Raw genomic sequence first — 26,308 nt, forward strand, 5'->3', positions numbered from 1 at the left:
AGATTTTCCTTTTATTTTAGACAATGAACTGTTTCTGCTTTGATTTTTCTTCTTCATGCACGGAAAGGTCCTGCAAAAGGCCACAATTTCTTTTTTGTAAGCAGTAAATACTTAATGTCACGCTAACGAGACCAGCTACTACTTATGATGAACAAACTCTATGTACATATACATAAATTTATATACGAATATATATGAAGGGGTCTTTGCACAAGTTTTTCTCCACATCTGCTCCATGTGATTTTTAACAGGAAAAAAAACAGCTGGATGATTTAGAAAAAAGTCTTTATATATGCTTTACTATTCTTTGTCTCATTAACATTTTGCACTTATTTAAAGACGCTTACTTCTTTTTTCTGGGGGCTTACAGAGCTGCTTTCACGCTCGGCCAAAATATTGTACAATATGTACATGTATTTTTTATTCATATGCATATAAATATATGTCTATGTAATTTGCCTCCTGTGCACTGCTTTCTTCATTCACACGAATCCGGGATGCAACTGTGGACAGTTTTCGACTTGATCAAGAAAAAAAAAAGTAGTTTGAGCTTTTGGAAGTGGTGTAAAGATGTCTGTGATATGAATCAGAAGAGCGATTTGAGTAAACAGCTATTAGAGGGAGATGCATGTAGCCACTCAACAAAAATCACGAGCATGATTGACGTCTTCATGTCAGAGCTTTTTTCTTTTCATGAGAGGGATTTGGGTTTTTCTTTGATTGCTCTCAGCTTTATTAAAAACCTTGACATCGTTGTCCTTCGCCTCAATGTGCCAAAAAGAAAAAGAAAAAAGCACGAAAGCGGTGGGCATTTTGCCCTTCCAAGTTTTTCTGCGGGCGGTATTGACTTTAAATACTTTTTAAATTCTGATTTGCATAGTGGTACACAAAGCCTGAAATTACGTGCCCTTGGGGCATTAATTGGATAAAAATATGAGAATATGCTTCACACAAATGTGGAATGACTCGTCTATTCTCCTTTTTGTCTGCGAGAAATAAATCTGATATTTTAATACAATGCAAGTATTTTATTCAAATGCAAAAAAACATTTATTCAAAGACCGTAGGTTTTTATAGTGGACTAGTTGAAATGACTTCATTAGAAGTGATTAGACTCTGTTCTCGAATCCATCTGCACATCCGGGGGGGGGGGGGGAAGCGCAGTTTTAAAGTAAAAGAAAAATGTAAAATGTAAAAGCACATTTGGACTAAAAGGTTCCAAAGTTCTCACTATGACTTTTCACTAATAACAAAAAGAAGAGGGTGGAGTGAATGCTAATTCACCTGTATAGCATCCCGATAGCTCCCAGTCCATCACAGAGTAATGGCAGCAGTGGTGCAAAGTAACTAAATACATTTATCTATCTAGAGTTCAATGTCAGAATTTCATTCACGCGTACAAAATGTAATCAGTAGATGCATATTGATGTATTTGTACTGTGCAATTTATGAAAAAAGAATGCAACAACAACGAGCTCAAGCTTCATTAGCTACATTAATAAAAAATAATGTAATGATATTAATTGCTCAAAAAAGTGGGAAATCCTGCAAAAATCCTGTGTATATTTTGATGCCGAACATTTTTCCAATATCTTTTAAACTCTTAAAAGAGTCGATCGTTCTTTTGATCCGCGTGCCAGTGAAATCGCTTTGATGATTACTTACCAAAACTCCACAAATGACATGTCAGACGAAGAATAATCTTCAGAGCCAGTCATGTGTGGGATTTACCAAGCTGCAAAAGTAACACACTGCATATGTCCACCGCGTTAACCCAGACATGAGCAAGGGGCACTTCTCCCAGTCGGGACAATTGAACCGCAGGGCGCCAATTATAGTGACTGACACCTTTATTTGAGCGAGGGAGAGGGGAGTGGACGAGCAGAAAGGAGACCAGATGGGTGGCCTGTTTTAGCCGTGGGGAGGAAGGCAGGGGAGAGGGGACCGGCAGGAGGAGCTGCCCAGCAGCAGAGGAAGGAGCTGCAGAAATGGGCCGACTGGTGTTTTTTATTGGTGTTCCTTTATGTGGCACCCCTTATTAACCAATGCCATAACTGGTTAAGAGTCGACTGCGTTTTAGCCGCCTATGAAGGAAGACATTAATAATAATAATAACGTGCATTATTCCCATTTCATTCCACTTTTCTAGAAAGGATTTTTATCTTACAATGGTTTTATATCAAAGGTTTCTGCAAAGGGAAAAATCCTTTATTACTAGTAGACTGTTAGTACGGTCGATGAAAAATTAAACATTCAATTTATATCAAGACCAGGATAAAAAAGTGACACAATGCACAAGTTGTATTGTGCTTGTTTTATTTCGCTGCTGTATTTGGTTTCAAACTATTGATGTCATGAAAACTACACACCTATAAAAAACAACAACTTATAAATAGAACAATTAGAGCATTAACTTTAAAATAACTTTTGAAAAAACAAAGATCATACTACATCCTGTGTCATTCCCCCCCCCACCGATCAGACACACAAAGCACAAGGTATAATTTGTTTTAAATAAAAACACTTTGAAATGTGATCTTGTCCTCCATCATGTCCTCCTCCTGCTTCTCTCCAGCCTCATGTTTAAGGTGTTGTGAAAGCGAGCTCCGGATCAATTCCACATCAACACTCCAAAAGCTGTTTGTTGTGCGTCAACAAATGAGCTCTCAGCTCCATGTTGGCTCTGTTTTACCTTTAGCAGGCGTCGTATGTGTTTGTGTGTAACTCTGGACGCTCCACGGATCTTCAGGAATGCACCACTGTCCTGCCACCCTCTGCCCCCACTCCCACCATCACCCCCCCCCCCCCCCCTCCTCCTCCTTTAAAGCAGCTCAGCGGCCCACCAGGGGGGGCCCCTTCCACTAATTAGGGTCACTAATTGGGGGTTTGCCAGGGCAGAGACCCCTCCACACCTGCATGGTCATGTGACATTCAGAGAGGTGCGTAGGGTCAGGGGTCACGTAGTGGGAGGGGGGTTTCGATTAGTTCGACTGGGCGGGCAAAGAGAGGGGCGAAAGGAAGAACACGGAAGGAAACAAGATGTCGGAAACTATCAGCTGCGTTTGTAGTTGCAAAATTTTCAAATTTAGATTTTTTTTTAAAATTTTTCTCCAAGGATTAATTACAAGACAACAACAATATATGATATAAAACACGACACAAATAGATTTGAGTGATTTTATTAATTAAAATCTGCAACATGAAAAACGCCTTTATTCTTCCTCTGCGGTCCGAATAAATTATAAGAAAGCAAAACAGAAGTCAGTGTTGCTCCAAATCCGTGTCTCCCAAGATGGCGAGACACATCTTAACTTCATATATTGTATTTGTTGCCCACGTTTTGAAGATTCAACAGGCTAGCGGTGGTTAACTAGAAGAAAGGGAGGAAAAAAAATTTAATGTCTTAAAGTTGATGAGTTAAAAAAAATACTTCAGATATGAATTGTTTAATATCTCTATAACATTTTGATAGAAACTGTTTTTCCTAGCCTTGTTTTTGTCTGATTCTTCTTTAGAATGTAGCATAAAATGGAATATTTATACAATCCATAAACAAAGCTTGTAATGCCTGCGTGTCGTGGAAGATTTCAAACAACTGCGAGTATTTTATTACACAGTCAAGGAGTCTTAAAAGTTTCTGCCTTCATTGCACAGCTGTGTGTGTGTGTGTGTGTGTGTGTGTGTTTGTGTGTTTTTTTTTATGCAAGCTGAAGGTCTGTTGATACATTTTTGTGCAAAAGCAAAACACATTCCCAAAATGGGAATACTTCACATGAAAATTGTTGGTCTAATCTGGAGACACCGGAATCAAGGCCTCGAGGTTGACACCGCGGACAAAAAGAAAGAATTCAGACCAAAGAATTGCATTTGACCCATCGGTGTGGTATTTTATGGCATCGTGGCGCACGCACGCATGCTCACTCATGACCGCAACATCATTGTGCCGTTTCCATTTTCAATTTCTCCACCTTTCACAAAGGTGAAAGTGTCTTGCTTCTGCATACAAAGGAAGTATTTTACCCCATACACAATACACCCAAATGATGGTATGTGCCTCTTTTCACTACGACTATGGCTCTGTATCTAAAACTCCTTTTTCAACTCTTCAATTTCTACTTTTCCGTTGTTGTCGGATTCAAGGATGTTTTCCTCACCTTGCTTGCTTTTTTTTCTTTCCACGCCCCCCTCAGGAAGCCACAGTTTTAGCATCACCTCTTCTTCTTCTCTTCTTTATTTAGGAGCAAGTAGGCAAGTTCAGGCACTGTGGTTGTAATGTTACGTGAAACAAACGGCGATGATGTTTGTTTGTGTGCAGACGCGACTGTTGGAGTTAGCCTTGGGCACGTAGCTGCTTTTGTGGATCAGTAATACCTGCGTTTTATTTCCTTGATTAGGTCAGCGGATGTTGGGAGCGTGATTGCACCTCAAGGATTCGAGACGCCACCTTCATTTCTCTCCTGGAGCGCGTGGCCGCCACGGCGATAATCCTTCGCCGTTAACCGCATCAAATTTCTAGGAACTTTGAAACTTAAAAGAATCTTGATAAAGTCCTGTTTTAAATCAGCATCTTTCACTTTCTTCCTCCTCTTAAAGAACAGAAGGGTTTCTTGTAGAAAGGTTCTTATACGCTATTATCATGATTCTGGTGAAGCGTTCAAGGGAAACCGATAATAGATAATTACGTTTCAGAGATGCTGAAAGGAAATAAGTTAGTATTATTGGAGAGTGCTTTTAGAAGTAACGGGCGATGTAAACTTAGTGCTGTTTGTGGAGAAAAATGTCGTGCTTAGAGAGAAAGTGGAAAGCAAAGAGCTTAAGTACGCTTGTCTCATATTCATTATTTTTTTGGTGGTTCGTTGTATCATCACAGAATTTTGTGCGTTTTTGCGTTTCTTTTTGTTTCTTCATCTTGCTCAGGAATGGCATCTATTCCATTCCCTCCATGTTGTGCCACGTTCGTTTCCTCTCATGGTCAAGGCTTGTACCAGATGCGTTCTGATTAGAGAGTGTATTTAAGTCAAAAATCGGTTTTGCTTTCATTTTGTGAGACCAGCTGGTGTCTCTTATTTACTTAATCGGAGCCTAAATATCTTATTTTTAAATCGTAATTTCTGCTCTTCACTCGGTTGATCCTATAAGGCTCGACTTGACCCTCTGCGTCCGTCCCTGGGGGTCACTATAGGTTGCCCTCATTAGTAACAGGGGGTGTCCACCTTGGTCCAATCCATTACCCTATTTGTGTTGTCCCTAATAGAGCGAAAACGACCACACATGAGCGCTTGTCCCTTCCCACACCGTAACCTATAACCCCGGGAACTTCACGACGTTCTTTGCCTCCATTCAAACTCCATTCACTTCATCCGCAATCCGTTTAGTCAATAAAAAGGGAAAAAGACACATGAACACAAGAGATCATTTCCTCATCCTGCTCCCCCCCCCCCTACACACACACACACACAAACACACATTCAAATACAGTCGTACGTCCTTTAGTGCTGCATTCAATGCATTTCCGGGCTGGACCAAACACAGGGAGCTCCTGAGAGAGATGGAGCCGAGCCTCAGAATGGGATTACAGGGGATGACGGAAAGGGAGGGGGCCCAAAGAAGAGCAGGGGGGGGGGGGGGGGCTTCTCTTCCATTCAGTATATGTGTGAACAAAGGGCCGGCCAAACTGTCGGGCCTGAAGCCTTGGGTGTTTACCGCTCTTGTATCTATAACAGAGAAATTCAAGAGACCCCATCCTCGCCGCAGCTCAGCGCCTCCTGCTGCCCCCATTTCCCTTCAGCTGCATGACTTTATTCGGGGACAGCATATTAAGGAACCATCCATCTGGGTGTGATCACCAATTACAGAGGGGAGCTGTCAGTGTGCATTAAGGCCTGCGGGGAAGGCAGGCGTGTCAGGGCGGCTTTTTTTTTTTGAAGAGGGAAGCAGGCCAGGGAGATAAGTGATTGGAAATCAACAAAACTGAAGCATCGATGAATGGAACGGATTTTTATTTTTTATTTTTTTATTTATAACCCATTTGTCTGTTTGCGGTCAAAGAAAACAAAGTTGTCTCATGGTGCACCGCGAGGCGAGGATGACTGAGTGCACTTTTTCAGCGGTCATGTAAGCGATATAAATACGTTGGAACCCAACGCAGTTTATGGACGGCCCCCTTTTGTCACTGCTCACTGGCACAGGCCATGATTCCCTGTAACACTTCTCCTCCGGCCAGCTTTCTCACCACACAATAGGCCCGTCATTAACTTTTTGCTCCATCGGAATGCTGAAAGACCCCTCCCCTCTCCTCCCCGCCCTCTCTTCCCTTCCCCTTGTTTTCCACCGTGCATCGCGCTTTCCCCTCCGATTACTGGCTTTCCAAGGCCCTAATTTGTGAAGGCCAGGTGTGTGCTCGTCCACAGAAAGTAGGGAGGGGGGGGGGGGGTGAGAAGAGGGGGTGAGTATTGTGGAGGAAGGCCTGGTGGGACACAAAGTGGGCCCAGTGAGTAGAGGAGGACATCGGGAGATCTGTGAAATAATGGTTCAATTGTGTTTTCAGTTTGGTTTTATACATTTAAAAGTGTATTTCCAAATCTGTTTGCTGCAGAAATAAACCTGAATGATCAAAATATGGTTGACAGGAGATTAACACAGATAAATTGCATATTTATGGTACACAAATCAGATGTTTAGGTAAAAATGATGATGAAATACACATAACAGAAGTTTATATATTGCCAAGCCAAAACCTTTTTTGAAGATCAACTTCAAGAGGAGTTTCTGGCCAACTGAAAAATTCAATATTCCTTGTACTTGAGCGATATAGCTTATAGTTAAGCTCTTTATTGGCTTAAAAAAAGGGAACAAATGAGTCTTTCTCCAAAGATCAGACCCAAAACAATAAGCTGAAAGTTGCTAAAACTGAAGGTAATTGCTGTTTGGATGTTTGGGGAACGGTTCGGTTGTTCTGACACAAACAGCGATGTGTGTGTGTGTGTGTGTGTGTGTGTGTGTGTGTGTGCCTGGGTGGTGGTGGGGAGCTACATGTTGCTCCAAACTTGTTCACTAGCCAGAGGTACCGGTAGTTGTACAAGGTTTGGCACAGCGGGCGGATGAGGAGGGAGAGAGGATATGGAAGAGGAGGAGGAGGAGGAGGTGGGGAGGACCAGGACTAATTGCCACTAATTGAATTTGATGTGCTGATGGGAGGCTGTGGAAGTAATCTGAGTTGTCACAGCAGATAACGCCGGGTTGTCCTAGAGTGTCCGCCTCTTGTGACAGTCTGTAACATAGCCTGCGAGAGGGCACCGGCCTCCTTTGTGGCCGCCTCAAAAGGGGAGAGAAGCAAAATTGCCAGTTACAGCGAGAAGGGACGAGCTCTGGGTGGGAGGGAAGTCAGGGAGGATGAAGGAAGAGGAAGGGGCGCTGCTTGGTCAATGAAAACACTGGTCAAATGAGATGAAGATGCGCCAACAGGTACAAGCGGGGGGGGGGGGGGGGGCTTCGTCAGTCCCGAAAGACTACTGGTCATCTTGACCCGCGACCAGTCGCTCCCTAAACTAGTCTGGTTTCAGGGATTACTCCCTGCTCACCTGTCGTGTTGATTCGCTCTGTGTAAACGATTCTTCAGACAACTGTACGACTGCCGCTGATCATTCAAATGCGAGATAAAAACGTGTTCAAGTGGACCGTAGAGACTAGCAAAAAGCAAAAAAAAAAAGAAAAGTGTGACTGTGGGTCCTTCCCAAGCCTGCAGCAGTCCAATTAAGCAGAATTTCTCCCACTGCACATCTGACACACAAACACACACACGCAATCAGAGCAGCTGTGCAGTCAGTGGGCGCCTTTTGAAGGAAAGGTTAAGTCTTGTCAGCAGGATGAACTACAGGTGAGCGCCGCGCGTGAATCTGAGCATGCATGTGTGTGTATCTGCATTCAGGCATTTTCCCACTGCCGCGAAACTCCGCCGGTGTGATTGTGCGTCTGTGCGGCTCAGCGCGTTGTGCGAGAGGTGCATGCAGCGGGCATTCCCCGGGCACGCACATGTGCGAGCGCGCAGGACTAAGCCCTGGCAAGGCCTGCTGTGAGGGGTCACGACCTTTACAGAATCAGTGCCTCTTCATGTCAGGACTAATGGAGGGCCCCACCAGCTGCACAGAGAGGAGGATGAGGAAGAGGAGGAAAAGAACAAGAGGTGGGAAAAAGATGAAGAGTGCATAAAGACTGACGTGGGGTAAAATTGGGTGGGGGCAGTGGGAGGAGAAATGGCGAGGAAGAAGAGAAGAAGAAGCCGGAGAGAGAGGGAGAAGGGTGGAAGTTGTTTTGTTTTTTTAGGAAGAGCTAGTATTAAATACTCATATTTGTTGGAAGTTGGAATGTTTAACAAAAAATGGAAAAGGAACAAGTTTAAAAAAAAAGAGGACAAAAAAGGAAAACTGGACAAAATGAAAAGAGGTAAGGATGAAAGTTGAGCGTCACGAAATAGAGAACGCTGAGGAGAAATGTAAAGTATGGGACGAGAGATGCTTGGGTAAGAATGTAAAGAGGAGGGAGGAGTGATGGTGTGATGGACAAATAAAGAGAGAAAGGAGGTGGAATGGGTGTGGCCTTGGTGATGAATAGCTTAGGTTCCAGTCCTCTACAGGAAGTCATCGCTTCTCTCCTTTTAAATTGTATCTTTTTCCCCCCCCAGTCTATCAGGACTGTTTTCTGTGATTTAAATGCTATACAGTTTATGGCTTTTGTGCAGCAGGAGGGAAATCGTCTCCTGCTAATATGTCAGATAAATTGAGCTTCTCATTGCTTTAGCCGGTTTAATGAGGATGAACTAAAGAAGGGAACTACTTTTAATTACATTTCATCAATTGCTGCACTAATGTACAGTTTAGAAGCAGTCTAATAGCATCTATTTTCTCTTCCTGGCTGCTTCCATTTGACTACATTTCACTACACATTTCACATCGGAAAAAAAACCCTATGCCTATATTTCAGAGAATAATCTGAAAATGCAAAAATATTAATTTAATTTTGACTTTTTAAAAAAAGGTCGAATTAATTTCTCAATAATAATTTTTTTCCCGTTCATTTTAGTGATAATTCATAATTCTTCATTCGCAGAAAAGGTTTTTTGCATGGATTCACAGCAAAATTGAGGTTATAGTCATTTAAACAGAAACAATAAATGAGTATAACTGAATGAATGAGTGATAACTTTCAAATTTAAATATCAATGCAGTTGTACTTGACTTGACTGACTTCATGCAATATTTTTTTACTGCATCTCTGTGCCAAATGTTTCACCTTGTAATCCAATATCTTTTCCTTGTAGCTCTATTTTTAAGTCACTGCTCAGATGTTTTTTTTCTATCTTCAGATTTGGTGGTTTTGATGCAACATTTTCCGGAGGATTATTTCTTCGAGGTTGAGGCATTTTCCTTCTGCTTATCCTGAAATGCAGTATTTGTTTCCCGCAGGTCGTCCACCTATTCAAAAACATGATCGTATAGAAAATAGTGCAGATTAAACTATCCAACTGTGTATAAAGAATTTCAGCAATAAAATTGCAAAATACACAAGAATGGATAAGTCATATTAAAATATCTGCTCATCAGTGGTAGAATATTTAGCTAATAATACTCAGGCATTTTCTGCTTTTATTAGGTCTTTTACTATACATTGATTATTTTTAGAGTGTGAAACATTTTGCTTGAGTAAAATTCTGAATAATTATTTCACTGCAGCGACCACATCGCTTAATTGATTAGTTTCATATTGAGAGCACGCAGTAATTGATCCAGAATTATTTTCTGATAAGTAAAAAAAATCAACTCCCATGTTTATTGAAGATAAAAATGAGCACCAGTCAAAGTGAAGCGACTAAATAAACAGAGATGAAGAGATCATTCGGAGCAAAAATCTGGCTGGGTGAGTGTCTCTGCATGTGTGTGTGTGTTTGTTCGGTGCTCTTCTGCAGACAGGACAGTGCCACTGTGTGCCCAGCATGACCAGACACCGTGCTTCCTCTCCTGTCTTGAGGAGATGGTGGTCGGGTCGTCTGTGCCACTTTGTGCCGGGTTCACCGGATGGTTTCCCGTCCTGACATCATCACTGTGAGATGCTGTCCCAGCTGCTCATACAGGACACAGTATTTGCCAACGATGACCGGCACTGACAGCATGTCTGGTGTTTTGTTTCGAGCACAGTTACTGCGTGTTTTCTTTTTTCTTACGGACTTGGTGTTCAGTCTTGGATGAGCATATATTTGATCATTAAAAACCTCAAGGTCAGAGGAATTGCTCAAGAATTCTGAATAGACTTTTGTAACCCCCCCCCCCCCAAAAAAAATCTATATTTCTATTTTTGTTGTATTCCAAGTTACACTGTTTTCCCAGGAGTTCTGCAGTGTACAGAAATGGGGAACCTGTTGAATCAATGTGGCAGAGCAACAGGTGGCAGATATAGGCGTTAGAGTGACATCTGCAGAGCTCAGAGTGGAAAGACAGTTATTGTTTAAATAGTTCATGTTAATCTGTGAAGGTTTGTGGAGGTGCAAGGATTAAAAGTAATGTTAAATGTAGTCATAGAAAATGTGGCTTTAAGATTGGTTTCAGATTTCTTTTTAGATAAATTCAATTTACAATATTATATTTGTTGCATTTTCTATTTGCTGTACATAGATTTAATTACCGGTTACCTTTCTTCTAGAAAACTAACATTTCCCCAAGTTGTTTCATTGATATTATTTTATAAACTGCATCTGAAAAGACACACATGAGTTAAAATGGTGAATTTAATTAATTCTAGAATGTATTCATCTCTGAGAAGGACATTTCACACAGGCCAGTTCTGAATATAATAAACACAAAAATGTCTTTCACATGTCAGAAAATTGTGAAAGTACAAAAAAAATACAACTATATAGAAGTACTATATAGAACAAACAATATATAATCTAAGGCTGAGAATCTCCATTAGTGTGTAGAGCAAACTTTATGGATTGATTTCACACGTTTTCCAAGATTAAGTAATAAGAAAAAATAAATAAAAATGGACCTTTAAAGGTGAGATTATTACCTACAATTGCAGTATAATTCATTAGATGGGATTGGATGGAAGAACATTCCATTGGACATGTGAGTTCTGCAGCTCACTGATCACTTTGTGAATATTTCCTCTCGTCTCAGCGGATCGGCGTGGGAATCCTGCTGTGTTCGTGTGCATAGGCTGGGACTAATGAAAGGACGATATCATCATTTACTCTCTCTGAGGTCGACTTTAATGCAGAGATAAATCCCCCCGCCGGGAACTGAGTCACGAGCTGCTATTCTCAGCCTCACTGCGGGCTCATTCGTTTCATCTCCTGCAGCCTTTACTTTTTAGGTCTCCTACATACCAGTGGGGGAATAATACAGTAACATTTATTTCATAGATTTAAAGCTATGAAACAAATGTCATTTTTCTATTTTGAGAAAATATGATGACGATGATAGAGCGATGCAAAAGATTGGAAGGAACAAAAATGGCTGGAGCTGACCCGGTTGGTGTCCCGGTTTTTTTTGTGCTGCCCATAGTACAGTAGAGTCACCGCGAGGCCAGCGGTATCTCCAAGGCTCTACTGTCACAATGCATCCCGTCTCTCTCCTCCAAACACCCCCCCCCCCTCCCGCTGTTTTCAGAATCATGCACTCTGAATTTCTAGAAACCATTTGTCACCATTCTGAAAAAAGAACCCCCCCCCCCACACAAGACACTTCTTATCTCTTTCCTGCTTAAATCTCTGCCTTTCATTCCCCGATTCTCTGCAGCGCTGCCTAGTGTAGTGCAAAGGTTGCAACCCTTCGCTGGCCTCTCATTGACCCCAGCTCGGCCTTTGCAGGTTAGCTTCTCTGACAGATGGGGCACGGCGAAAGCCCAGATTATCCCATCAGACAGTTATTTGTGCTGAGAAAGCCAGCGTCGGAACAAGTGAGTGTGTGTGTGTGTGTGCGCGTGGGCGTGTGTGTGTGTGTGTGATATTCTCTCCCTTCCACAACTGTTTTTTTTTTTAAACATATAGATTTTACCCAGCAGATAATTGCAGTCATCCCCTCGCTGTCACATGCTCAGAAACCAATCAGATCAGTGGTTCAAATCCAACAATCTGTCTCCTCCGTCCAACTCTGCTGCGGTGACGTCATCAACTAAAGTAGTGTTAAAGCTGCGGTTTAAAGTGTGTGTGTGTGTGTGTGTGTGTGTGTGTGTGTGTGTGTGTGAGAGAGAGTGAGTGAATGCAGGCGAGGGAGGGGTTGCCAGGTTTGAGATTTCCAGGATGGCGGTCATGTGACATGAGTAGACAGATTGATAAACGTTATTAAAGCGTATCAATTACATAGGCGGTAAAAGCATTGCGTGTGATCCCAACGCAAATCTTTCATTGCGCGGCGCGGTCAGGATGGCCGAGCGGTCTAAGGCGCTGCGTTAAGGTCGTGGTCTCCTCTGGAGGCGTGGGTTCGAATCCCACCTCTGACAAGTTGTTTTCTGTTATCACCATTGTTCTCACGGTGAGCGTATCAAAATATTTTTTATTTCAGTATGACTCAACGGGTATTTTCAAATCTAGACGGCACAAACCTCCGCCAAGCAGCTCATTCCACTCGTAATTGCGTTTACACCAGCTACAGGTGTTTGCTATTCCTGCAGGTCCCCACTGCTAAGCACAGCCCAAACATCTGGCATCCACCTGTAGCCAGCAGGTGTGCCCAGTTCAGATATGTGAGGCATCGCTAGCAAACCTGGTTAAAACCTAGAAGGTAAGGCAATGCAGGAATCTCTGACAGGAAATAACTCTCCATACCAGCAGGCCTTACTTTTGTTAAAAACAAAACATTCTTTAATATAGATTTTTTTTCTGTGCATCCTTTAGCTTCTTTAATTGACACATAGTACTGTCTTTCTTAACTATAGATCATCACAATGAAGATGCATTTTTTTTTGTCAAAGTAATTTCTAATTCCAGCTGCTTGAAATTGTACTTTGAAAGAGGTTTAATGTAGAAATTATCTTGCTTCTTTCTTTAGGCGGCCGCTGTTCAGACACAAAGCAGGTTTTGTTTGTGCTGGAATGAACACTGTAATGTATTTACTGAGGGGAGAAAACACATACTGGAGGCATGGGTACAACTTGTTTACAAAGATGTCTGCTATTTGCTTTCGCCACGCATTGACTTTGAAGACCTCTGCACATCAAAATACGTAATGACACTTGTGATAAATTAGTGAGCTTTAAAATGTCTGATGCGAGGGTTTTCTTTGAACACATCCAGGCTGAAATATGTCAACTATCTTTCTTGTTGATTGATTGATAGATTTTCTTTATGTTTGACTGCACATAAAGAAGGAAATGTACAAAAAGTACAAGTGCAAATCTTGATCATGATTAAAGGGGGGAAAGGCAATTTTGACCCATTGATGTCCCGTCTGCTAATTTCTCGATTTCCTTGATTGTTGATGTTTGATTGCCGGTGTGAGACGCTAAGAATACAGATGGAGGGGTGACGCCAATCAGAGACAGTCGGAATTATGGGACAATAAGGGAGGTGCTGTCTACCTTAGCCCAAAGTCACATCTGCAGGCATGAATAATTATATGATGCTTTAATGATTCTGCACTTTTAATCAGTGGAACACTATTCAAATCTCTCCACAGATGTCCTCTCTTGTATTTTATTAAATGACCCTAAAAATGACAGAATGAATTCTGTGTGCGCTGCCATGGGTGGGGCTGAAAATCCAGACAGAAGGACAGTTTCACAATTTTTTTAGAGCCCTCACTAAAAAAAATTGTGAGATGCTCAAATGCAGTTCAAACTGAAGCATGCTGGGAAATCCCACCTCCATTGGATGGCTGCAGAAGTGAAACCCTGGTTCCCGACTTTCCCTGCACATGTCCCTGTGAGGTAAATGATTTATTACGAAAAATTTATCTTGTTTCTTACAATAAAAAAAAAAAAAATCCAAATCTCAAACCTGCATTTATTTAAGTGGAAATTTCCCAATTTTGTTTTTAAAGAAAAGTGTCCTGCATTTTGGCTTCATTTTGACTTCATTTTCAAGATCTTGTGTCACCTTTGAACTTCCATTTCCCAGACAGGCGCAAACTGGGCCTCCTCACAGGGGTCCTCACCTGCATGTGAAAACGTCTCGTGATATTTGGATTTCTATTTAATACCTCTGATATTTCTGCTGCAATTCCAACACAAATGCTAATGTTGAGTTTGAAAACCAAATGCAGAAAGCATCTTCAAATGATAGTGTGTGTGTGTGTGTGTGTGTGTGTGACTCCGGCAGCGGGCTGATCAGGTGTTAATGTGTGCGAGGCGTGCACGTTTGCATGAGTGTGTGTGTGTGTGTGTGTGTGTGGGGGGGGGGGGGTTCTGCGTTACACCAAACATTTTGTCAGACGTTCACACCTAGAGATGCTGAGGGTGACGGGTCGGGCCAGCAGAAGTGCTGGAGTTCACCTGCGGGGCGACTCTGGCGAACGCGCACACAAACACGCACGCGCTCTGTCAGACAGCGGCTGATGCTGCCGGACAGGAGACGGGATCTTCACACCAATGGCGATGATGATGACGGGTCAAATCTGGGCTGAGGCAGGGCATCCACACACAACGTGGACACACACACACACACACACACACACACTAGCCTGGTTTGGGTTGCAGCCCCAGCTGCTCCTATAATGGAGGCCTTTTCTTTCAGAAAGCATCTCCGTTCCCGTCTCGTCCCATTTAGCCCCCCCCTCCCCTCCCCATAATTAGTGGCCGTCGCTGCTGCTAAAGGAGAATAGCAGTCTTTAGGCACAACCCGTCTTTGCCCGACACCTTTATGTTTTGCTAAGCATATAGAAATTGTCGCCTTTGTGCACAGTGTCCTCCATTTACCTGACAGGCGCACAATGGGATGCCCCACAGGGGTCCTCCTTACCTGTGAAAAGGACCCCCCACCCCAAAATACTCCCACAGTTCAGCCCCTTTACTAAAAAAAACCCCCCCCTGCACTGAATGCCTCTTGTGTTCACTACTATTTGTCTGTTTTCGTTGTGTTTTGAAAACACCAATCATTCACACCTCTTCTCCGCGACGCGCGGCTGCGTAATGACGCAGCGCCTCCAACGGGAAACCGTTTGGAGGTTGTCTTTGTGCGGCTGTGTGTGTGTGTGTGTGTGTGTGTGTTTGGGTCTGTGTGTTTGTATGTATGAAATATAATTGCTGTGTGAAAATTGCTCTCTGCTTAAGGGACAACAGAGATGGTGTCATTTGTAGTGCGGAGCCTCACGCTGCATGCGCCGATACAGAGCTCAACAAACATGCAACACAGAAAATGACTATTTTTTTCTCCCTTCACGCTTCCTGTTCTTTTTTAATGGTTTGCACAAATTATATAATTTAATGAGTCCTTAAGGGCTAAAAAAAAAAAAAAAAAAAGGTGTGTTCCTGGCAATCAAATTACAATTAGAAACTCATCTTTTCAGATGCATCACTTAAATGAATGATTCAGTCAAACTGAGTATTTTAGTACTGTAATATTATTAATCACGCACGTATTTGAATTTGCATGAGTTTCTGTGTGTTATGTTTCAGTGCCATGTCTTTCACATTAAATGTTCAATTAATAAAGTAATCTAATCTAACAGGGCAGTAGCCAGATTCTGCCTGCATGTGCATTTAATGTTAAACATCACGCAAGCTATGAGCTCTATAAACACAATCAAGGGCAGGTGTTTTTATTTATCACAGAATTGAAGAAAGAATCGAGGCAGAGCTCGACATTTTTCATTTGTCCTAAAAATGTTGGGAAGATGATGCCTTGCCTCGCAGCTAAATCACCCTGCCTGCATTGTTGCCATCCGTCGCTGAAGCTGATGAATAATTTGAACAAGGCTACCAAGTCATTGTTGAGTCAAATGCTGAAAACATTTTCCCTCCCCATGATGACAACCTCCCGGGGAGAAAGGAACGATCAGCCTTTCATATCTCGCTTTATTCTCTCCGTTCTTTGTGATTCGTTGTCAATGCTGTTTTTTTTTTTTTTTTTCATTTTCAAAGAAGCAGATGTTTCATAACAAAGATGTGTTTAAGGTGTCACAAAGGGGGGGGTTACGACGATGACAAAAAGACACTGTTTGTCTTGTCAGATGATGGAGCATTACGACTCGGAGTCGTGTCTGCAGGTGCGCAGCCCTGTGATATACACAATGTTATTAGCAGGACCGGGCGTGCGCAGAAAGAGAGCAGAACGAGAGTCCACAATGATCACATTAGTCCGGGTATCTCAAAGATTGCATTTTAAGAATGAAAAGCAACCATCAGCTGCACCGTCTGCTATTTACTTTCAGTGATTCACTCCATCACATCACAGTGGGTCGGCTCCTTAAGTAAAAATCACAAAGAAACTCCAGTACGCATTGTTTTCAAGAAAATAAAATGCATTTATTGGCATGGATTGCTGAGAGAGCTCCAACAAGTTGTCACACAAAACATTAATTTGACTCCCTGATGGAAGAGTAATGGCGAGAGGCACGGCGTTTTAGATTTCAAGATCTGACACAACACAGTGCTGTGTTTTTAAAGAGAGCACCTTTGGTTTTCCTTAAGATTTCATGAGGCTGGCAGGGAACAGAGGGAAGTGGAGCTCTTCAGCCTCAGCATCAACAGAAATCCTCTCCTGAGTCGACTGGCAGAGGTTCCAATCAGAAATACAGGTCTTAAAATATCCGTGCTGTCAAGATTGCAGCTGATTATTTCAAGATTATTCCCAAAATGTTGTTTTTGTTCAGTTAAATTGCACTGCTGCGTCGAATATCAGTGATTTAATCATTTCCCTTTATCATATTATATTTTTTGATCCCTTACATTTCTTGTTCTTGATCTCAAAATAAAAAAGTTAGGCAGAAACATAAACATAAGAAAAAAGAGGCTTACAACGCAAACACACATTTATACAAATATAATCCAACATCAGGGCTGAAGAAATACAAATAAAGGCTTCTTTAAAAAAGAAATGCATTCGACCCAGATCAGCCTCAGATAGATGGAACCTGTTGCGTGTGAAAGAAAACGAAAGTCATTCAGCCATGTTTAATGTCCACCATCATTCTTTCTGCAGGACCTAAGTGCAAAATACAGGTAAAAAAAAAAAAAAGCTACAGAACATAGATAGAGAATATCCTAGACCATTAAAAGAACACTTAAATGAATACCCTTCCCCACTTCTCTCCTGAGGTGTCTGCCTCTTAAAGCTTGATCCGGCAGAAAGATGGAGGCGGCCGTTTATTTAGGCACATTAAGGCTCTCACACCTGGCGCCCAGGGGTGTTGTTGAGATAAGAGCCTTCAGGTGAGCTGCGTCCCTTGCTTCTGAAAGTATCTTTAAATGCAACGGGTCGCCTTTTGTTTTCTCACCTCTACACAGGTACTGTATATATTTGTGCACGCATGCATAAGTGAAGACTTACACCCTCACGACACCCTATCTTCCACTAGCTGTCTGCCTCTGTGAAAAGCATTTTAAAGGAGGATGAGATTACTCTCACCTTTGACTCAGTCACTATTATAGTGCCTTCACACTGTTTCACGTTATTTAGCTCTTTTTACTAGAAGGTCCGGGTCTTTTAGCTCTAAAAAAAGCATGCATTTTTTATTGGTTTCCTCTGCAGTCTCAAAGGTGTTAGCTTTTGGGTTCCAGTAATGTACTCTGTCCCCTCTGTGTTACTGAATCAATACAAAAAAACAGATATGTGTGTGTGTGTGTGTGTGTGTGCTGGGGAGCGGGGTTGAGTTACTGAATGGGTGAGAGGGACGATATACACGAGCATAGCACAGTGTATGTGAGAATAATGCAAAATAATACAAATAAAGCTTAACAGTGGATCCGATTCACTATAAAACATACTTATAATATTTGTAAAGAGAGAGCATGATCGAATGATTGGCTTAACAGAGTTGTGAGGATATTCTTTTGTTGAGCACATCTGTCTTTGGGCAAGCCCCAAATGTAATTCCCCCTCCGACCACAAGTGGCGCTAAAACCAGAATAATCCCGTGGATAATGCTCTTCTTTTTCAGTCCTTGTCGTCAGCCTGTGGAACTTTGACCGATGCCGAAGTGCTAATTGGCGACCAGCTAGCTGGTTTCTGTTTTATTTTCGTATATTTGTTGCGTGTTGTTTCGTATGCATGAGACATGTGGTTTATTTATTTACTCAGTTGGCTGTCGCTGGTGGTGCAGATTTCTTTCGTCACTCTGGCAATAGGTAAGCCGCACGCTGAGAAGTGATTTGCTAGCTAACGCTGCCGCGACGGCTCAACAATGATGGGTCTCCGTTTCCCCAAAATCAAATACTTACTTAACCTTTAAGTTACAGTTCGAATAATATGTCAAACAGTAATCACACCGCAAAGAAAACGCATATTACGGGCATTACTTTTACTATTAGCGCTGTCGGCTACCGTCTAGCTATTTACAGGCTAACTAGCTTCCAGGATTAAGAAGTTGCGGATCTCTTTTTTAAGTTTTTAGTGAGTGCTCTAATGCATGCGTGGCTGCTAGATGTATTATTATTTTTACATCGTGCGTTGGTAATATGTTCAAACACTTTGCTCGCGTTACGCAGCTTTTCCACAGAAGCGTTGATCGGTACTGACTAGTTAAACAGGTTTGTCATGGCAACGCTATGTCTGATATGAAGTTATTAAGACTGTTTAAAGTATCTCCATCAGATGGTTGAAAGGCACGACCCGGGAGTATTTGATATGTACTTTCAGACAATAGGGTAGGCTCGATGACACGTTGACTTCAGAACGAGAGCTCCACCTTCCTGTCATAAGCACTGAAACTTGCCAGACAGACTTTCTGTGTGTTTCATGTACAGCTTGACACAAGTGTGTCAAGCTTTAATTAGAAAAGAAGATCTGCTTTATCTTTTATCGTCCTGCAGGAACACCGATATCAGATAGCCTCGTTTGTAAGATCGATCATGCAGAAAATACTTGTAAATTATTATTATTATTATTATTAACAAAGTTTCAATAGTTTTCTCCTATCAGTTTTACTTTGAGATCATTTCCTTTTTAGAGTTTGCTTGTTGTATTTTAGAAATAATTACTTGCTAAATTGACTGCATCATTGATAACAAAGTCTTGAAAATTAACAATGATTTTCTCTGCAAGAAGTGTATTTAGAAATATTTTTTCAGTTGCCATATTAGATGTTTTTTTTTTTAATAGTTTGAATCCTTTTGGAGATTTTCTTCACAGAAAATAAAAACATCTTCCCATCTATTTCTCTCTGTTTTTTGCTGCCTACCTGATCGCCTCCTCCACTCAGCTGCTGGCCTGTACTACTTGGCAGAACTCATTGAAGAATACACAGTAGCCACCAGTAGAATAATTAAGTACATGATAATGGTGAGTGAATAAATATAATTGTTTTTTTGTTTTACACAATGAACGCCTGTAAAACCTGCATCCCTCCTCTGACTGCTTGTGTCCAGTTTTCTACAAGTGTGCTGGCAGGTCTTTACCTTTTTGAGGGTTTCCCGGTCCTAATGGTGGGGATCGGCCTTTTCACCAACTTGGTGTACTTCGGCCTCCTGCGGACTTTCCCCTACATACTGCTGAGCTCCCCAAACTTTATCCTCTCCTGTGGTAAGACAAATAAATACAAATAAAAGTTTAGTATTACCTCGACGTATGAGTGTTCCGAGACACAAGCAAACCTGCGAGCAAAAATTTGTTTTGAGACACGAGTATAAATTTAAGAGGAAAAAAATTGCATGTTTTTTTTATATTCTGTGATTATATAAAAAATATTAACTCACCCCCCCCCAACATAATTTCTCATCCTTCACTCTCAGTGTTGGTCATGGCAAACCATTATATGGCCTTCCAGTACTTTGCACAAGAGTATTATCCGTTCTCAGAGGTAATTTAATCTTTGTGTTACCAAGTACGAACTTTAATCTCCATCTTTTTTATATATATATATATAATCTAATGTAATATATTTTAGAATTGCAATGTCTAATTTATCTTAATCTCTTCTTGCCCTGCTTCAAGGTGCTTGCGTATTTCACCATCTGCCTGTGGGTGATCCCCTTCTCCTTCTTTGTGTCGCTGTCAGCCGGGGAAAATGTGCTTCCTTCCACCATCCAACAAGGAGGTCAGCTTTGTCTCTCCTGCAGACGCGTCAGCCATCCTTTCATCCTGCGATATGTAAATGCAGTAATACCTCGACGTGCAAGTGTTCCGAGATACGAGCAAGCCTGCAAGCATCGTACCGTCCAACTCTCTCTGCCTACCTCCGCCTGCACACTGCTCATATAAAAGCGCATTTATCATTTTCTGTGTGTGTGTATATATATGTATATATATATATATAGAGGAATTAAAAAGCTTTTTTCTTAAACACATTTCTAGTTATTTTATATGGGAAAAAATATTTGAATTATGAGCTCGGTCATTATGTCAAGGTATTACTGTATTAATAACTGAGGAATGGTAATTTTATTAGTTTACTTTTTTTTTTCCCCTTTTCTTCTAGATGATGTGGTGTCTAATTACTTCACCAAGGGCAAGAGGGGTAAGAGGTCCGGGATCCTGCTCGTGTTTTCGTTCCTCAAAGAAGCCGTTCTGCCCAGCAGACAAAAAATGTACTGAGGATTTCGGACATTGGGCGCAGCATCGGGTGTCTGGTGTGTGGGGTGTCTGTTTATGGTGGGGGGGCTGCTGCAGAAGCAGGAAGGACTATTTAAAAAGTTGTTTTCTGGTTGGGACTAAACTGAAGCAGGGGCCGAAGTGGATGAAGAGCGCACAGAGCGAGAGAAAGGATGGACCTTTGAACAGGATGGAGCCTCCTGCTGGGCTAGAACACGAGTTTGCACGGGCCATGTTTGACCTTTTTTGGTTTCCTGTCTGTAATGGATGCCATCGTCTACTCTGAGGAGCTCTTGTCTTTAGTGCAATGCTTTCGAATTAGCCATGTCGGACTCCTCTGGGGGGGTTTTAAGCTCTGGTGTACGGACAGGGGTTTTTAAAATTAAATACTTGCCAATTTCAGCCCCATCTCTTCTTTAGATGACCAGACCTGCACTAAGTTGTGATTCAATGCACAAAGTAGTACTGATGATGAATTTAGCCTCAAGACTAGAAAAGCGCTCCCGAGAGCGCAGACCTCCGCCGAGCCTCTCACTCCCCTCCTTTCCCTTGGTTCACGTTTACTCATTGATCGACAACACGCCGGTCTTCTTTTTGGACTCACAAAAATAAATCCACAGTCATAAGGAAGCAGTTCTTTTTTTTTATACGTACATTGATCATGACTTGCATCTACAGTGAAAAGAAGCATCTGATAACCGAACCTGTGTGATGCCTGGAGGGATGCTAACAGCTGTTTGTTAAAAATATGATTAAAGAGGCTGAAATTGTTTTTAACCAATGTCCAAGAATGTGTGTGTGTGTGTGTGGGGGGGAGGTTCAGGTCGAGGCCAGTGTGCCCTTTGGACCCCAATAAGGTGTGAAGAGCTTTGTCAAGTAAAGAAAAAAGACAAAAACTAAAAACATCGCAGACACGCACCTTCAGCTGCCAGGCCAGCGCTCTCCGTTATACACGTGCTGTTAACAAGTCTTCACCTGCCCCCCCCCCCCTCCCCATCCCGTCTGTTCCCTGCGGGGGGGGGGGGGGCTCAGCGAGAGAGCAGGGGGATGACTGACAGGTGACCCAGTTCACCGAGGTTTTCTCACCTTTCGCTCACCCCTCTGCCCCCACCCCACCCTACACACACACACATGCATTTGCCATTCATCTAAAATTGTAGGGTGGCAGGCTATAAGAGGAAACATCTTTGCTTTCTTGTGAGGGACAGACATGATTACCTGCTCATTTCTATATCCTTGGATGCAAAATGTATCTTCTTTCTACCGTCAGCAAGTTTCGACGAAGTATTCCTGCGGCGGATTAGTTTTCATGTATTTCTGAAAGCAGCTGGTTCCAGGTCTTACTGCAACAGATTGCTATAGATCAGTACGGCGTCCAGGCTCCAGCACCTCAGACAGGTGCATGGCCACCTCTGTCCAGGGGGAGGTGCTCTGCCCCCGGGGGTATCCTCGGTGCTGGACCTCCACTATGTCCTGTGGCTCGAAGTGCCGAGGGGAGGCGATCCTGGAGGGGAAGGCCCTGGGGAACAACGCCCTCTCAAGTGTATCCAGAGGAAGGTCAGGGGCCGGGCGGGGCGTGCTGTCCCACTTTGTGGTGTACTGAAACCGCCGGCTGCTGCTGCCCCTCCTCACTGTGACGCAGCCCCGGAGGTCGGGCACCACTGGGGGCTTCTCTGACTGCGGTCCCACGAAGATGCTCCAAGGCCTGGAGAATGAGGGTAGAGGTCGTTTGGTGGAGGTGCCCTTACCCTCGGTGTGAGAGGACGTGTTCTGATCCGATGGGAGCCACGTCACGTGGTACTGGCTAACCGAGACTCTGGGAGAGAAATCTTTTAGGGGAGGGAATCCTTTGTTGGTCGCCCACTGTGCCATCTTCTCATCACTTAGTGTCTGTAAAGGAACACAGAAATGTTTATAACGTTTTTTTATTTTTATTAATTGATTGATTAATCTCCACAACACAACCTTTTTATGGCGATCCTTCTGTTTGGCGATATCCACAAGGTCACTGTACAAAACCTGAACTCGCTTCCTCTCTTGCATTTCTTTCTTCTTATCTTCCTGCCACATGCAGCTTTTCAGATACCTACCGGTATATAACGCAAAAAAATAAAAAATAATCACAAGACGTTTCATAAAAATGCCGGTTTAAACCAAGTGACACAGTTTTCCATGGTCCGTTACCTTGCTACCTTCCTGTGGCACCAGATCCGGGCCATATCCAAAGGAGTGTGTCCCGTGCCGTCCCGGGCCGACACGTCTGCCCCGGCTTGGATGAGGATCTCTGTGCAGTCCAGGAGGCCTTCGGAGGAAGCCAGGTGCAAAGGGGTCATCCCCGAATCTGTTTTGCTGTTGATAACGGTGAAATGGCCACACTGTAGAAATCAACCTAATGGAAACCTGCATGAAGTTCATAAAATAAGGCTCCATACGCGTTGATCTCGGCCCCGTGCTCCACCAGGTAATTGAGACATAAGGAGGTGTTGGGTGTGCTCCGGGAGGACAGGGCCATGTGAATGGGCCTGTGCTCCCTGAGATCGCTGCTGTTGATCCAGTCCGGCCTGGACTCCAGAAGGAGCTGGATCATATCCAGCTGACCGTAAAGGCAGGCTGTGTGGAGAGCTGACAGGTCCTGGAGTATTTAAATAATCAATGATAAATGCAATAACAACATAATTTTTTTTTAACAGACGGACATTCTGTATTATGAGTTCTTAAGTTATATGCAGTTTTCCAAATGCTTTTTTTTTATTTATTTTGAATGCATTTAATTCCGGTTCCCACGTTCTATTTCTACATTTAGATAAGATCTCAGAGCTTGCGCCACTTCTTTACTCATTTACTTTTATTAGGGTGTATTTTGAACTATATATTCTCTACGCAGCAGAAAGTGCGTCCAGCACAATACTGTTAATGAGCATACCTGTCCGTTGCCACTGACAACCAGCTTTTCTGGACTCCCAACAGCTGGAAACGTGGGAACACTATGGGGAAGTTACGGCATCAACAATAACAATTGTAACAAACTACACCACTTTGACAGATATATATAAAGCTTTAGAGTTTATGTTGTGCTGAAAGAATTGTAAGTTATTTACCGATTTTTACGTCTCTGGCGCCTCTTCCCCCCCGTTTTGTTTACTGTTTCCATGGTGAACGTGGAAAGGAGAGAACTGGGAGCCGAGGTTACATATTTTACTATGGCGACGCCACGAACTGCCCTGAACCTGCCACTAGCCAATCACCACCCCTAAAGACTAAATTTAGCCAATCTGATCGACGTAGATGACAAAGACTAGCCAATTAGAGACAGAGTAGGGTGGGCCGCGCTTTAACCATATTAATATGCAACGTTTAGCAACCAGGAAGTAATTTTGATTTATTTTTATATTTACTGTAGATATTTTCCCAATAGTCCATACTTTTTTACTTTATATGCACAACAATTGTATGACACAAAACAATGTATTATGATGAAACAATTATTTAATAAAAAATAATATTTAACAGAATCCTATAAAATCCTGTATGATTTTCCACTTTTCAATGTTACTATAAACTTAAATATATTTTAATTTAGTTTATTTTTAATATCACGTCTTTGTGTTACTTTTCTCGGATCAAATGTTTCGCAATTCAGACTTCATCTGTAGGGAATAGCTCGTAAGTCATTATTTATCGTCAATAAAACTATAAATTAATAAATGAAAAGCCCATTTACTCAGCATAGTCAGTGACATATGTTATTTATGAGTCAGTTTAATAGCTTATGACAGACGCAGGCAGATGGGTGGCTGCAAGCACAGCAGAAATTGATACTTCCACCCTAGGATGTACTCCACATCCCTCTCTCCACGTATCCCTGGTGTCTGTGTACACCTTGATGGTTTATTGGAATTGGCAGACTGCACTTGAAGCCTATGTTGCCCATATGAATTGAAACAGTTGTATTTTCCATGTCTTTGCAGCAGGCCTCACTGATCACCACTATTTACCACAAAACTATAGGATCATGTGTCAATAAAGAATGTGTATCACAGCAGAGATGCAAACTTGGAGCTGTCTTTTTTTTTTAAAAACATACATTTAATGAACGCTAATCAAACAAGGTAGAGTCAGAATAATTACATTTAAACATATCCCCTTTTCATCTTTTTGCAATATTTTCCAATGGACATATTTTCTCAGTGGCTTCACTAATAACTGTGTAGCATGCCACCAGAGGCAAAGCTCATACATTTAATTTCATAATTTTCATAATTAGTTTAAAAAAAAACATTATAAAGGTCTAAATAAATTACACCGTAATAAATAATAACTATTTTTATGTTTATGTAATTCCATGTTGCTTTTCAAACGTGTAAAATCAGAGAGGAACTTATATTTTGTTCCGTCTAGCCCACATTGCCGGGGGGATAAGGTGGGTGTGGCACACAGAGCGGCACGAGCCAGTTAATCCAAATTTAAAGTGCCATTTTTTTCCCCAGGATTATGAAGAAAACCTTCATTTCCTCGGACTTTAAGCAGCAAATGAGGTAAATATCTGATAAATGTGTGCAATTGTGCGTTATTTCGTGATATTATTTCAGTTTCATGTTTTTTTTATTTGTCTTAGTTCTGACGTCTTGAGCGTGGACCCTTGTCTTTTTTGCCATCGGGACAAAGTCCCCTGGATACTTTGCTTTTACCACAACATGGCCTTGTTGCTACTTTGGTGACTCATGTGCGAATGAGTAACCCACGCGTTTCTGTGCACGTGTGTGTGTGTGTGTGTGTGCGCGCGCGCGCGCATTAGCTACAGCACACGCAGTTGGCGCAGAGCAGATTAACAGTGGGGGCCCGATCAGAGATGTCTAAACCTGCTTTAGGGCGAGGATGAAAATGAGATCATGTCCCAACAGCCTTGTGCAAGCCTCTCCCATTGGTCTGTTGCATCGTCCAATCACGTTCCATCTGTCCTTATTGACGTTATGGTGGAAGCCCTTTTGAGCTGACGTTTTCAAAAAGAGAAAAGGGATGTTTTACCATTTTTGTTGAGCGTCAATTGTTAAAAGTGAATTAAATGTGAAGCGAAGGATTCAAATCAGGTGACAGGAAAAGAGTGAGAGAATGATGATGATGATGATGATGAGATACCAGGCCTTCATGATTGATGAAGCGCCTTAAGGAGGACGTGCTGATGCCCCTCACATTTCTCCTCCTCTCTCCTCCTCCTTCTGGTCCTCCTTTCTCTTTTGCTTGCCAACATCCTTTTTTGTCTTTGACTCCATCCTTAAGCCCCTCCCTCTCTCCTCTTTTCCTTCTTTCCTCCTCCTCCTCCTCTCTGTGCCTCTTGCTCAGCCAGGCGGCAGGGCGCTAATGTAGCGTGGCACTTTCTGCAGCTCCGAGTCACAATGAGATCGGGCTTTTACGCAGTGACCGCACAGCGACCTCCCCCGGTATCGCTGCACACAGTCGCTTTGCTCCGCCGGGGGATGTCCGGGGCGAGGATGGAGGCGATTGGCTGCGGCGGTGTGGGGGGGGGGGGGGGGGGGTTGGCATGTAAAGGATGAAGGAGAAGGGGGGGGGGGGGGGAAATGAACAAGCAGGGCTCTGCTGCTGACAGGTGTAATCAGATCAAATGACAGTGAG

At 42.5% G+C, this 26,308-nt stretch overlaps 2 protein-coding genes and 1 non-coding gene across 3 annotated transcripts in view; 2 read left to right on the forward strand and 1 right to left on the reverse strand.

The window, feature by feature from the left end:
- The first annotated feature begins 12,412 nt into the window (after positions 1-12,412).
- trnal-aag (transfer RNA leucine (anticodon AAG)) lies at positions 12,413-12,495 on the forward strand. The gene has a single exon. It is a non-coding gene; the product is annotated as a tRNA-Leu (tRNA).
- A 5,620-nt stretch (positions 12,496-18,115) lies between these two features.
- tex261 (testis expressed 261) lies at positions 18,116-21,432 on the forward strand. Its single transcript, XM_068755928.1, has 6 exons — positions 18,116-18,276; positions 19,350-19,429; positions 19,516-19,669; positions 19,879-19,946; positions 20,081-20,183; positions 20,565-21,432. Exons 1-6 carry the CDS (start codon positions 18,207-18,209, stop codon positions 20,678-20,680), a joined length of 591 nt encoding a protein of 196 aa, XP_068612029.1. The 5' UTR covers positions 18,116-18,206; the 3' UTR covers positions 20,681-21,432.
- Positions 21,433-22,033: 601 nt separating this feature from the next.
- ankrd53 (ankyrin repeat domain 53) overlaps positions 22,034-26,308 on the reverse strand; it is a 6,045-nt gene continuing 1,770 nt past the window's right edge. Inside the window, exons 2-5 of the mRNA XM_068756093.1 lie at positions 23,110-23,309; positions 22,862-23,026; positions 22,643-22,763; positions 22,034-22,567 (exon numbers count right to left, since the gene is read on the reverse strand). Coding sequence (XP_068612194.1) covers positions 22,034-22,567; positions 22,643-22,763; positions 22,862-23,026; positions 23,110-23,309 — 1,020 coding nt within the window. The remainder of the gene's footprint in view (positions 22,568-22,642; positions 22,764-22,861; positions 23,027-23,109; positions 23,310-26,308) is intronic.

This window comes from Brachionichthys hirsutus, chromosome 23 (assembly GCF_040956055.1).
Source record: "Brachionichthys hirsutus isolate HB-005 chromosome 23, CSIRO-AGI_Bhir_v1, whole genome shotgun sequence".
Classification (NCBI taxonomy): Eukaryota; Metazoa; Chordata; class Actinopteri; order Lophiiformes; family Brachionichthyidae; genus Brachionichthys; species Brachionichthys hirsutus.